Raw genomic sequence first — 15,134 nt, 5'->3', positions numbered from 1 at the left:
CCAAGATTAAAGCAGCAGTATAGGATATATATGCTAATCTTAGGAATACAAACTACAGAGGCATGCTGGCTCATTTAAGTGTCTTTGAAGTTGGCAGAACTAAGTCTATAACTTCCGGCTTGTAAAGTGACATCATTTGGCGGTTAAGCCTTTTTTGTGAGGCAGTTTCAGAGATGGATTTTCAAAACACACTTGAAATCCATGCCAACAGAATACTTTCCCAAAGAATACCCACAGCTAGCTTCCCTTCAAGTAAGTGTTTAAGTGATATTATCATACTGCTATTAAAAGGTAGTAATATGCAAATGTAAATTAAAAAATACTTAGTACACTGTATGGGTTGTTAGTACCACACATGGTCCCATCTTGCCTTTTAAATTTCTCTCAGAGGATTAAAAGGAAGACTTAAAACTTAACTTTTGAACAATAGCAACAAAGTCCAGTGTACCAAATCAAAAAAGAAGCCTGGCACTTGAGTTTCCAACTAATGCACTATGCAACAAGCAATGCCGGTTAATGACCCATCCTTAACATTACACCATTTTATCAAGTCAGCAACCTAAGGAAACAAGACGCTTACCTCAGAGTAAGCCAAGGTAATATGCTCATATATCCCTTGATGATGATGGATAGCATCTTCTAAATCTTGCAGTTCTGAGGGAAGCTCCACCTCACCACAGGCTTTACACCATGAGTCCACATTGCTCATGTACTGCAACAGAGAAAAAAAAAATCTGCTTAATTTTGGATTCTATCAATAAGTACACACACATTGGTAATATACAAAAGGATCGGCATCTGTGTGACAGACACTGAAAAGACTTTTTTTTAAGGGAAAAGTGTTTAATGTATTTCTCTCTGAACTGACCAAAGTGAGGCTTATCTCAGAATAGAAACATATATTCAAGTCTGACTATGCTTGTGCTTTTAGTTATATGGAACAGTTTAAGCTGTTCACAGGCAGGCTTAGTTGTATGTGGGCAGCCTTCAGAACCAATTAAACTGTTGGCAATAGCGATGCTTCAAGTTTACTCTTGCTCCTCTTGACTTTGCAGCTAAGAAAAAGTTTACTTCACCACTTCAGATGCATGAAAGCCAGTTAAGGTCTTGTCTACACAAAGAGCTAAAACATGCTACACAACTTTCAAGCCCAAACCCTCAGCTCTTACCCCTCAACTCCCTGTGCAGATACTCATGGTGTCATGAGGTATCACCTAACCTTTTTTTAAGTCTTCAAAGAAAACCAAGTTACTTTGCACGTGTGTGTGCATACACACACAACACAATGAATGGTGAACTGCTCACTGAAATACTCCTTAGTTGTCTTTTGCTGGAAAGAGATCATCAAGGAGGCAAAGCAGTGTTAGAACACAGCAAATTCACACCTCAGTCCCCAAAGTACTAACTTCTACATGCAGAAAGCACTAAATCCATTTGGCAAGCTACCACAGCAGCAAGCATGTAAGGGATTTACAACTTAAGCGGGGGTCTCTTAGGACTAACACTGAACTTTGAACACACAGCTATGTCAGCATAGCTGCTCAAGTCAAGCCTTTCAGGGGAAACTGAGGATACTGCAACAGAATCTCATCTGCACACAATTTATCTCTGAAGCTCAAGCTGTCTTGACAGACAAGAAACTGCCATCATACCTGTAAGCACAGCAGAAGTTCTGTCAACTTACTTTTGACAGCTAGGGGGCATGAATTTTATACCCTCATTATGCTAGGAAAGGAAAGAAGAAAAAAGAATCTGTTTTTCTAGGAGTTTTTATAGCTGTTAAAACTTAGTACAGCCAAGCACATGTGGTAGCCGTAAACTAAATTTGTCCTCTATTCATGTCAAATTCAAGCCTCAAAATTTTAAGAGGCTAAGCCATTTCTCTCATCATACACATCTTAATTACTGGAGCACATGTAGTCTTCTGAGGAAAAAGTAATCCACAGCCATTTCTGGTACTCCATTATTGTTTGAAAGCTGGGAGGAAGGGTGACAGAGTACTTAACTCTAAGATACTTACTTAATTCTCATTTCATCAGGGGACAATTTTAAAAATCTCTAACGTTAAGCACTGAACATTAAAAGAAGCTCCATGTGGGACCATAAAGCTACACCTCTTGCATCAGTCAGCAGGCACTGATAGCTGGGTGCAGTCTGCACTGTGTCTGACAGCAGGCAGCAACACTTACCTGTCACTTACAAGAGAACACACGCATTCAAGAAGGGTGTGTTATTTCTTTGGCTGCTTATTTTTTTAATCACCTTTTTATGTAGGTCAAGCATCACCAGTCTCTAAAGGGGTCACTCCTCTCGTTCCAAACCCCTCTTTCCTTGAACTCACTCTCCACTGTTAATGAAACAGCTAATATATCACAGCCAGGTATCTTACACAGCAACTATGACAATCAATCACAGTTAATCATACAATGAAAACCACAGAAGGAGCAATTAAAGAGCAAGTAAATTGAGCCCAGCAGATGCTGCACTATTTTCTCTCATTCTTCTCTTTCCTCCTATTTGCGCTTACATTTAGTGCTAAAGAAGGTAACACCAACCCTTACCACAGTTGCCCAGCACACACACAGAATTTACTCCCCTGACTTCTGATGAACATAATTTTCCTATGAAAAAGGACAGCACTTGAATCAGGGTATAGCTATCTGTTCATATTTCACCATATCTCTCCTACATGTATGGCTGACAGTGCTTAAATGTAAACCTGAATAACCCAATCAATTAGAAAAGCATCAATACTGATAAGGTACCACACTGTGTCTATCAAATGGTTCACACTGGTTGGTGGCTTTTATACCAGAAAACAATTCCTTTCTTTCCTTTTTATGTGGCTTTTCCATAAAACCTGCTAAAAATACTTATGATAGTAGCATCAGTTTATATACTTTACCTTTGTCTGTCTAAAGACAGTTAAACCAATGTCACCACCAACATAATGAAAAGCAGTGTGTATTTGCTTTTTAATACATTCACATTTCTAATTTCTGGACATTCATGAAGTTGAATATCTGTGTAGTAGAAATCCGGAAAACTTCTTAAAATAAAGTGTGCTGCCTCTCTCTATTTCTGCAGTTATCACCTCCCAAGTGGTTCCTTCATTTATCCCAAATTAAAGTTGTATCAGACATGAGACCTTTTCTCGGATCCAATTTAGCAAGGCAAGGGAAAGGAAAGTAGCTACAGCAGCCATACAGCACACCAGAGCTTCCATCAGCCACAACCATCCAAGAACCTCTGCTCTCCAAATTCACCAGAGATGTACAGAGCAAAGAGTCTATAATATCAATGGGTGACTCAACAGCACACACATAGCAACTCCTTTTGAACTGAATTCCCTTGAGGGGAAAACATGTGTTCACCATCAAGACCATTAACTTGGGGATATTTATTCCTATTTCCCCTACATGCACCTCTCTTGTCTGGCAGTTACACACACTTACTTAATTAAAATAATTGGTACAGGCCTACAGCGAAAATTTTTGTTTAATACAGGAGGAATCTCTTATGGGATACTAAGTAAACATCTTCCACCACAATTTTAGATTCAGAAGACAATTAATTAACTTCTCAACTTTCAGGCCAGTTCAACTTAGTTTTCTATAAGCAATTACTATGAGTTAAATCTTGACACTCAAGGACAGATTAGGGTGGAGTGGTGAGGACATCAGAACAAGTGATGATTTCTGGATGTAGGAAAGGCATTCTATTGATACTGACTATACTAAATTTTTCCCTTTCTTTCAACTTAAAAGCTTGACATAGTTAAGCATTCATGTCTACTTCATTTTGATTCACTTATCTAATTTGGCCAAGTTTTATCTTGCATTGATATGGGCGAGGCATTTTGTGGAGAATATAAGGGCAGCGGGCCGTCTGAGGAGAACAAGTTTTTGTTTGCGTATCGGCTGAAATCGGCAGAAATGAATGCTCTGGCTTTCTTGCAGACCTTTTCAATTATTCTCTCGTACCTCTGTCTAAATCAAAAGCAAACAGTACAACTCACCATTCCAGCACAGAAACTTTTGTTGGCACCCTCCCCGTTCACTAACCTGTTCAGCTTTCTGATGGAAGATGGAGGACATATCCAGTAACGTGCTACGTTCATCCAAGGCTGCAGCAAATGCCTTCCATTCTTGCTCCAACTGACTAGCAATCTGTTTTATTTGCTGTGAAGCATAATGGCCAGACTCAACCAGGCGATTTGCTACTGACATGATGCGGTTTATGTTTACATACACATTCTATGGAGAAGAAGGAGGGAAAAATTAGCAGGAGTGAGCAGACCACTTAAAATACAGAGGTATACTTCTATAAAATTCTTCTTTATTACAGTACTGCTTAATAGACTGGTTTTATTTGCCAAGTTTGTGGATGCCTAGCTTTGGAATCTAGGTGTGTAGTGTAACAGCCTATCTGTATTACTGACAAGGGAGGAGGACAACTTGAAATGACCAGACAGTCTCAAGCTAATGTTAACAGTCAGCTTAAAGTTGCATTATATGAAGACCCATTATTACAATGAAGAGGAAAAGCTAACCATACTTTGCAAGAGTCTCAGTAAGAATGTTTACAGATGTTCAAGTCAACAAGGCATTCGGACACACACAATATATCTTAATCTATCCATGGTATGCATGTGTGCACTATTCTACAAATCTTTACATCAGCTTTGAAAGTATTTCTACTTTTTAAGTAACAAAATACAGAACTCTAAGGAGTTTGTTTTACATTGTATTTTCCTGCCCCTATATCGCCTCAGAATTAGCACTGAAAATGAGACAAATAAGGTCAAAGATCAGAAAGATTCTCTAGCATACTGACATTACTCAATAATGGCTCTTAGTCACTCTAATTTTCTTTCCTTTTAGCTCACATATGCATTTTGGCCTAAAGTGTCTAAAAATCTGTTCCTGCTTTGATTCTGTATGAAGAAATAATATTTTTCAAAGGAAGCAATCAAGAGTTTCTCATCCCTGCAAAGTCAGAAACAAGACCAACTACACCACCAAAAAGGTTTCTGAGTAGCTCTTTCAGAGCTGCACAACAGCAGCTAGGAGAGAGAGGTGAGAAGATGTGAGACGAACAATGCTGCAGACACCAAGGTCAGTGCAGAAGGAGGGGCAGGAGGTGCTCCAGGTGCCAGAGCAGAGATTCCCCTGCAGCAGCCCCTGGAGAAGACCATGGTGAGGCACGCTGTCCCCCTGCAGCCCATGGAGCTTAATGGTAGAGCAGATATCCACCTGGAGCCCATGGAGGACCCCATGCCAGAGCAGGTGGAGACACCTGAAGGAGGCTGTGACCCTGTGGGAAACCCATGCTGGAGCAGGCTCCTGGCAGGACCTGTGGCCCCATGGAGAGAGGAGCCCATGCTGGAGCAGTCTGTTCCTGAAGGACTGCACCCCATGGAAGGAACCCATGCTGGAGCAGTTTGTGAAGAACAGCAGCCTGCGGGAAGGATTCATGTTGGAGAAGTTGGTGGAGGACTGTCTCCTGTGGGAGGGACCCACGCTGGAGCAGGGGAAGGGTGTGAGGAGTCCTCCCCCTGAGGAGGAAGGAGCAGCAGAGACAACGTGTGATGAACTGACCACAACCCCCATTCCCCGTCCCCCTGTGCCGCTGGGGGGGGAGGAGGGAGAGAAATCGGGAGTGAAGTTGAGCCTGGAAAGAAGGGAAGGGTGGGGGAAGGTATTTTAAGATTTGGGTTTATTTCTCATTACTCTACTATGATTTGATTGGTAATAAATTAAACTTGTTTTCCCAAGTCAAGTCTGTTTTGCCTGTGATGGTAACTGTTGAGTGATCTCTCCTTGTCCTTATGTCGACCCAGGAGCCTTTTGTTATATTTTCTCTCCCCTGCCCAACTAAGGAGGGGAGTGAGAGAGTGGTTTTGGAGGGCACCTGGCACCCTGCCAGGGTGAACCCACCACAATCTCTATGGCCATTTTCTGTAATTGTAGCAACAGGCACACTTTGGAAACCAGAATGTAGCATGCAGAAGTAAATCTGACATTGAGATAACAACTTGTATTTACAGTGTGTGTGAAAAAAACGTGTCAAAAGAGAAAGAATAAAGGCTATATTAGACTGTCATTTGAACTGTGTGTGTATAGTAATAAAGGAATTTTGAAAATTCTGGAATGTCAGTTAGATATGAAGGACAGGATACCATAAATGTGAAGTTAAACAAATCAAAATTGAGCTGTGGTTAAAATGCATTCATTTCCCCATGGCAATCTAGCTTCACAAGTGTGGAAGAATACTGCCTGTAGCGGTATGAATATGAATTAATATACTGACAGCTGAACATTTTCCAAGCTATGTATAACACATTCCTTTCCTCAAAAAAGCAAAAAAAAAAATCTTACAATAATCTCAACCTTCCCCCCCTCTTCATATTCCTCACTTACCTGATACACATGTACTAAAGGTTTAAGTTTCAGTATTTTAGAATGCAATCACCCAGAAGAGACAGATTTAGTTAAGGAGGAAAAGAATCTCAAACAGCAACTCACTACAATTGGACTGTCTTTAACTGATCCTTGAAGGTTAGCAAATTTTCTTTAATTTTCTAAAAGGATCAGCAGGTCTACTGTCATTATTATGTGACAAATGCAAGTTTTGTGTGCTGCTTGAGAAGCACTGTTCCAAGTAAGCTGGTCCTCATTCCCTAGGGACTGACGTCTTATTCATTGCATGGATTTACATCCTGGTTTTAGTTAAAGAAGCAACAGCTAGCAGGTAGTAACCGTTAAAGATTTATTCAGCCATCTCATTTACGTCATGTGAATTTGCACGAAACTTCTGCAGCTTCTAAATGTTTATCAACTGTCTAGAAAGTGAAAAGCTGAAATGATGCTGCATGCCTTTCATTGTGTTACACAAGTATTGTAACAAAACTAAAAAAGGAACAACTCAAGTTACTGCATTACAGTACCTACAGTAAGTACACGAATGTACTTAGTACGATTATTTTCTCTCACAATGCCCTTTAGCCAGAAGCTGAAAAGACACCTTACAATATCTGGAAAGCTCTTCGTTCCAGAATTATTCCCTAAAGGGAGTGTACATATAAAAAAAATATTGCTCAGCAAGGCAACATAGATTTGTAGCCTAAACACAAGCTGTAGTACACTGTGTCATTCTTTGGTCTGTGCCTGAAAGGCAAGTACACAGGGGAAAATACAGGTGACAGCCTGCCAGCTTAACTGAACTTCTATCACACTCAATACAAAATAAAGCTGGCAGACGCCCTGAAGGTTCTATTTTATTTCCTGATTTTCCCAGACCCATTTAGAAAATTTTTGTTTAGCTTTAAGATTTCAAACAGTAGTTTTCTGACACAGAGACTATTAAACATTCAGTGTTAAAAACAACCACCCCAGTGACATGGTCCATAAACATCATAACTGGCACCTCTATATAGACTGTAGTGAGTTTGAACTATTCGTCTGATGAAAATATGTTAGCAACGGAATTTCCAAATCATCTGCCACTTCACACACAAATGGTCATCAAGACCAGTTGTAGTATTAACGTATGAAATAACACCTGATTTAATGATTTAAATGTTTTCTAACATCTCTTCTATTCTGACTCTTGTGGCAAGAGTAAAACTCTCAGTTTGGGAATCCTAACTTCAAAGATGAGGGCTGCAGAACAACTAAAGGCATCACTTCATCGCTTCCCTTGAAAAAAAAAAAAAAAAAAAAACTTGGCAACATCCAGACTACAATTAAGGAAAGCATTTAACCTGTTCTTCCACTGCAAGGATCCTCAAAATATTCTCAGGTAACTATTTAACTATTGCTATCAGCACTGGAAGAAATGAAATATTTTTACTCTAACTTTCTTCAGATTTATCCTCTCTTCCCCCTACATTTTTCATGGTGGACCTAGAATCTTACTATATAGTCTAACACCAACACCATCTTCTTTCCTCTGTTACTTTTCATTTACCTTCACTTTCTCATAGTAAATGCCCATGTCTTCAACTTCTCCTTACAGCCATGTCATTTTCATCTGGATGTTCCCCATTATAAAATTAAGAACTGGACCTAGTTCTCTAGCAGTACCAACTGAATCAGAGCAATTTCTTTACCAATCTTAAGTTCAGCACCCCCCTATAAGTATGAAGAGTGAAATAAGATTTGCTTCTTTGCAGTAACACCACTGTCTATTCCTTTCATTCAGGATTCATTGACATGAACGTACTTCTTGCTGTACTAACACCTCACCAGCTGACTGCTTTTTAAAATCTGTTTATTTGTTTCTTCCTTCTTAAGGGTCGCACACCTAGCCTATTCTACCTCATCTTGTTGACTTCAAAGTGCTCCTCAGAAGCTGGAAATAGCCTGAACACATTTTGCCTTTTCAGTCTCTTCTGAGGTTGGTGCCATTCAGACAATGTGCCTAAGCATTAACTCCTCTGGCACCAGAAAGATTCCCTTACGGACGTGCGCTCAAAAAACATCCCCCTAGTCTGATCAGAATCCAAAGCTGTACATTCCCTGAACTTCAAGAACATCACAAATCCATGGTTTGCTTAAACTATGATTATTCAGACCTACCAGAAACTTGAATGAACACATTTTACCTACTCTACTGCCTCATCCCTATTTAGAGTCTTTACCTTGTCCATTAGGGATGTTGAATTGATTGGACAGTTGATGGATTTTACCATTTAACTTTTTTTTTATTAATTTTTACTAAAAGCCCTGAGTGATCTGTTAGTTTAAAAAAAAAACAAACAAACAAACCAAAGAAACCCCCAACAACAAAATCAATCTCACCAGAAAAACAAACCGAAAGAACACAAGAGAGACATGTGTCCTCCCACGACAGAAGAGCTAGTTTACTACTGTTCACCATTCTGCACAAAGTCTTTTGTGAGTATCTGCATTTCAAAGCAATCTGAGAAAGAATGCTCAATTCACAACCTATGGTCTTGCTCTCAGAGGACCCAAGGCAGTCTAGAATTCACATGGTGCTTAAGTCTATCTCAAGTGACAACTCTGTATGGCTACAAAAATATATATTTAAAATAAAAAGAATCTCAAGAGTGAAACATATCAGTAGTACAAAGGAAGCAAAAAAGTCACATTAGCTGTCATTTGTACCAGTCCCTGTGGCTGGATTTGAGCAAGCCAAGCAAGTCATCTTTCTAACTTTTAACTCTATAAACCCAGTGAGATTCGAGTGTTGTGTTCATTCTTCTATCTTAAGCTCCCAAAACTCCCACCAGTGCTCATCTCTGGCACTCTCTTTTTGGATTACATTATTTGATTACTACCTTGATAAAGTGTCTCATATATGCCAACAGCCTGTTCTGAGAACATTATTAATCAACCTAGCAATATGCTTACAACGGATGAATAACTTTTTGGATTATGGCTAATAAACATAGCTTCTACTGATGGTGCCAGTCATAGCAAGCCCTTTAATAGCAGTCAGAGTCAGCTTTCTCCAAGGAAAGTGTCCTTTTGCCTACATCACTTTCCAATCATTTTGGCCCTCACCTGTGCAGTGAGGGGCATGATTAAGCTTTAATGAAAGCAAGGCCATTTGGTCTAGATAGAAGAGTAGAAGAAAATATTCAAGTAGGTAACATCCTCCTCCCCACCCACATTTCACGTGATTGCTTTTTTTTCCCTTGTGTCCCAGAAGGCATATGGAAAACGGCAGGAAAAAGAGTGAACAGACACAGAATCAGCCTCTCCCACTCTTTGCATGCAAGACTGACTAATCGTATAATCATGGGTACTTTGTTTTTGCAGTTCAAAAACTCAGATAATTTCTGTATTTGCAACTCCTATGATACTTTATTTGCAAGTTTCTCCCTTAAAAGGTACTAAAAACTTGTTTTGAGAAGTGAAGTATTAGTTTAGTTACCCAAAGAGGAACTTCAAGCTGAAACTGAGTATTGCTTAATTCAAATAAATCTCAGGACTTGACAACAGCAATTTACTGTTGCTGAAAGCAGACCTTTTAAATGGTACTAAAACCTCATCCTCATCTTTAGAGAGAACAATCATCGTGATTTTATTTTAGGGATTTATTTATTTCCCCAGTTAGGGAACATGGGATCTGCTTGCCCTATAAAGACACAGCCTTGACATTTATCAGTGCATAGCCTCTTGAATTCAGTAATAGCAGGTCATACACCTACTGCTGCGCACATGAACTATCTTTCAGACAGTGGCCTTTTTAGCCACATCAACCTGTGTGTTAAGCAACACCAACCAAACGTATGTCCATCTTCAATGCACATCACTGCGCCTATACAGCTTTTCTCTGGGACAGTTTCATTGCAATGAGAACAAGTCTGTGTGTTAAGCTAAATACTTTAATGAACTTACTCCTGTTAACTTGAAGAGCAACCACATGAGCCTATCATGTACTGAATACACAAGATTCCTAGATGTGTCACTTGCTAATGAAACTGTTGAAAGTACAGTAAAATCTCCTCCCCCAATGTACTCTTCACCTTTTTGTTTTACATTTGGTTTAAACTTCCAACTACTTTGTGTGGTAATACTGCAAATCAGATTCTAAAAATGGCACAAAGCCATTACAAGGGAGAAAGAAATATTTAGCAAATCCTCTTTGTCCTTGATGTAACCAACTCTTGCTCATGACAGGAACTAGGCAGCTTTCACAATGGTTTACATCAGGTGGCTCATTTCTGACGGGAAGACCAGATTAAAATTTTGGCATCTCACCCAAAGGCCATCTCTCTTTCTCACTCAAGTTTGGCATAAGCAGCTGCAGAAGTTGCCCTCTTGCACTTCTTGGAAAGCCAAGCTGCTACTTGGGAAGGAAGTGGAGATGGGAGAGCCAGCTATTGACAGAGGGTAGCACCTGCTGTGAAGGGAGCATGTGCCCTGTGGCAATCACAATGTGTTGGGAAAAGCAGCTGCAACATCAATTATCAGGGTTAAGCCGTGAGCAAGTGCAAGAGGTTGCGTTTAGCTGCTTGGGCAGCACTGATCCTTTGAACAGCCCTTCCCCACCCAAAGCGAGCCTAAGGAAACAGCCTGGAAAGCAAGATCTATTAGGGTCCAGTTAGGGCCACAGTGAAAAGCCTTCAAAATCTCCTGCATATAATAAACCTAATAAATAGTTGCCGCTCTTCCTTCCTCTACCCCATCCAATTGAATAAATTTGCATGGTTGTAGATGGGTTAAAAGTTAAATTCCATCTCTAGTGTTAGATCATTCACATAAGAGATCTTAAATCAACTCTGATTACTGAAGAGTTACACTGACAGGAACAGTGAACAAATAGTAGCTTGTTAAGCACAGTGTGTTATGTGAATTGTTAAGCACAGAGTGTATGTGAAGAGCGGTCAAGGGAGAAGCTGAACATGCTTGCAGGAGTTAAGATTGCCCGCCATTTTTCCAGTTAAAAGCCAATGAAAAATAAGGCCTGCCAAAATTCAATCAGTCCACGTCATTTTTTTATGTCACATTCAGTTTAATCTTTCCCCCTAATCTACATGTAAGGCTTTTGCCATTTAACCAAATAAAACCCAGAAAATCTGAATGCTGCTTAAATCAAAACCAGGGACTGATTGTTTTGAATTTGTATTTTCCTATTCTGTGGGAAGAACCACTCTTTTGGGGGGCTAGGCTACAGAAACACTTTGAAAAACTGCAGCTTGTTTTTCCTCTCTTGAATGTTTGGACTGTTTAATTTGCGCCAAATTTAAGTTGCTCCTTGCATGCTTCTACAAATCATTGCACAGGCTGAGAAAAAGTCCTCTGTAATTAATGCGTTTGACTACTACAGGCAAAACAGAGATTAACAGCAAAAGACTAACAGCAAAAACAGAGCTGGAGGGAATATTACATTGCTCAAGTGCTTCCTACTGTTGATACCACCTGAACAGTATGGAAGTAAGGAAAAAAACAAAAAGGTCATCCAGTTTGAAGAAAAGAGGACACCAATGACTAATACCAGCACAGGCTGACAGAAGAAGAATTTAACCTTTAGAGTACAAGCCCAAGAATTGCCTGGAAGGCCATACAAAATTACTAAGTTCCAAAATTTATCTCATGTCAATGACACCTACTGTCCTGTGAGTTCTTTTCTGTTCTACTTCATATGCAGAGCAATGAGCAACAACAATGACGTATTTCATAAAAGAGCAATTCCCCTTGCCCGGGGAGTGAACCTATCCCTTCCAAACATAATGGTCAAAGTTACATCCATATATGCTGTTATTTAACTTAATTACAGTGCTCCACAGCATTTGCTTCACTCTTTTCAAAAAGTTCGTATTGATTTTTATTTTTTTAAACTTTTGCAAACATAGCTGAGTTGCTAAAGAAAGTGTACCCTCTCTACTCGTGTCTTCTATTGCCTTAACTCTAGGTATACCACGCACAAATGCTGCCTTATTAGTCCTGCCATTATTTCAGCAAGACGCATAACCTAGGTAAGTTTACTTTGCCACTCTCTCTTTCCACAATTAGTAGTACTGTCCCACAAAAACACCCTCTTACAGGAGTTGATTGTCTCATCCATACTTTAATTCACTTCCCCATCAAGTGGACTGCCAAGGATGTTAATTTCTAACAAGACTGGTAGTGTTCTTCCTTCACTGAGCTGACAGCCAGGGACTGGATTTAGGCCCAGACTCCCAAAGTTATTTAAACATCTCCAATACTCCTAGTGAAAAGAACTTAAAATGTAATTGAGAATTTAGTCCCCATGTTCAAACAGGAATCCACGAAACTGAAAATAAGCAACTTTCACCCACTGCCAGTTAAAAGCCAAATTTCTAATTGCAGCCTACTGATAGCTCATCCTAAGATGACATTTGACAAAAAAATTATTGTTTTAGTTTCATTCCACCATGCCAGAAGTGAGTCATCTTAAAAATATGGAAAATTATTACACCAGGCTCAGCTGTTGATCACTGCTTCTCAGAACTTTTTGTCTGAGTTGCAATCTATTCAGAAGATCCTGAGAGCTCTTTCTTTCCATATGGAACACTAAATTCCGTATTACACATGATTCTCTGAAATTTCCTACAAAACTCAAACATACATCCCAGGTTCTAGAAGTTTGGATGCTTATATTTGAGAAATGCTGAGGTTGTGTTGAATACTGCCACTGGTCAAAATAATTTTGTTGCTTGATCACAGTACCTCTGTACTTGGCTACTTGTGTTTTATAATTTCACTGCTCAAATACAAATTTGCACTACTTGTAACAGAAGGAAAGATTTGTGTGTATTATTTATGAATTCTACCTTAACATAGAGCAAATAGACAACATGTCGGTGCTGCGAAGTGAGGCCTGTTCTTACCATACAGTTCATGGCAAAGTGATTGTGCTGTGTCTGAAGCTCCATTGCGTGGGGGTGACTGGTTCCAATCTCTGTGTAGCTGTTCAGAAACAGACCTTTGTTGTGTGTGATCCAGTCAAACATCTACAAGAAAATATTAAGGAAAGAAAAGAAAAAAATCAGTAATTTGTTATGGCAGAAATCACAGACAAGTAATGTGAGAAATTCGTGAACACAGAAGACAGAAAGAATCTGAGGCCATGAATATTAACACTGATGCTCCTTCCATGACAAGTTACCGTATATTTTAACCAAATCATTGCTGAAATCTTACTTTTTGGACCAAACAGCTGAGGCTGTTTAATCTTTACTACAGGTGTTTATCTCAACAAGCTACAGTAAAGTCATAGAGTCATACACTTCATTACTACAAAGAAATCATAGTAAACAAACAGGCTTGGAGCACAGCCCTGAGTTACCAAGCTTGTATGTTCTCTAGTGTTAGCATTTCATGATGTCAGCAGCTTAGTAATTTAGAATGAAAATGGCAACTCATGGAAATTAAATATAAATTCATGCTGATCATTCTTGCTGATCGAGTTCAATATTTTTAGTTCATAACTTTATAGCAGATTTGAAAACAACTTTTCTATTGCTAAACAATTTAAAAAATATAGTTGAGCACAGCGTTACGCATTACCTTCTTCAGGACAAGTTTAAGGATAATCTTTAAATATGTTGTCATTTGGTTTTGGTGGGGTTTTTTTGGTGGGTTGTTTGTTTTCTTTTGTTTTTTTAAAGTATTTTAATATTCAAACAAATTTTAGGAAAGACTATCTGACAATGACCATCAATGGAGGTACATAGGTATGTTAACAGTAGCACTGGAAGACTAAGTTTTCAAAGACCAAGCAACACGGCAAAAGGCTAAGTTTAACACCCCACCCTCCTGCAATGGTCTTGAAATCTTTGCTATATTTCAGCTCAAAAAACCCACCTACTCTCGTGATAAATTGAAAAAGACTGTTCAGAAAGAAAATGGTAGCAATGAGCAGTAAGTACTCATTTAAAGATCTTTTAACATATGCTGGCTAACAGAGCAATATTATCAAATCCATTATTCCACCCAGGTATATGACAAATCAAATTATAAGTAGACCACAATATAGTAAGGATTATAAACAAAAAAAAAGTTTTAAGAGCTTAGACAACTGAGAGCGCTAAAATGTTCAGTTTCTTATCTAGATTACAGTGAAGATGTCTTAGAACATTATTCCAAATAGACACTGGTCCTGCTTGTGACCACCTTTCTCTAAGTAGTCAGACTTGCTGCCTTCAGATACCTTCAGGGCAATTCCAACCAGATTCCCTCCCACCTCACCCCTTTTTTGCCTTCTCCTGAACCAGCCCAGATTCCTTGTGCAAAGAGTTGTGCAAGTCCTCTAAAATGAACATGTTTATTCCTCCCCATCCAATACACTTTATTTTTCCAACAAAGATCCAGCCCTTTCCTGCACCTAACTAAACCATAGAAATCTACACTGGTAAAGAAGCCCAGAGCTACGAAATCTAATCTGACATAAACAGTCAAATAAGGGCTGCAAGCAGATTAAGGAGAGGGCCTTAATCCAAAAGTGAGTTGAGATACTACAGAAACCTTCTTTTTAATCTTTCTCTAATGGTTGATGAGACAATAAAGTCCCAGGTATGCTAGCTGCTGTCAGCCCCATTTTGAGGAGCCTAACATTTCCTGCTATTTTGAAAGAAAGATGCATTACTTTAATATAGACTTATTCATGGAATCGGGAACCTAGAAAACAGAGATAGG

At 39.2% G+C, this 15,134-nt stretch overlaps 1 protein-coding gene across 3 annotated transcripts in view; it reads right to left on the bottom strand.

Moving 5' to 3' along the window:
- Window positions 1-15,134, bottom strand: part of TRIO (trio Rho guanine nucleotide exchange factor) — a 259,674-nt gene that overhangs the window by 153,308 nt on the left and 91,232 nt on the right. For all 3 annotated transcript variants that reach the window (XM_075744826.1, XM_075744827.1, XM_075744828.1), the window contains exons 6-8: window positions 13,328-13,450; window positions 4,065-4,256; window positions 581-712 (exon numbers count right to left, since the gene is read on the bottom strand). In XM_075744826.1, the coding sequence (XP_075600941.1) occupies window positions 581-712; window positions 4,065-4,256; window positions 13,328-13,450 (447 nt within the window). The remainder of the gene's footprint in view (window positions 1-580; window positions 713-4,064; window positions 4,257-13,327; window positions 13,451-15,134) is intronic.

This window comes from Balearica regulorum, chromosome 2, assembly GCF_011004875.1.
Source record: "Balearica regulorum gibbericeps isolate bBalReg1 chromosome 2, bBalReg1.pri, whole genome shotgun sequence".
NCBI classification, from domain to species: Eukaryota; Metazoa; Chordata; class Aves; order Gruiformes; family Gruidae; genus Balearica; species Balearica regulorum.
Note: the sequence above shows the minus strand (reverse complement) of the source record. Positions and strands in the feature narration are given on the sequence as shown.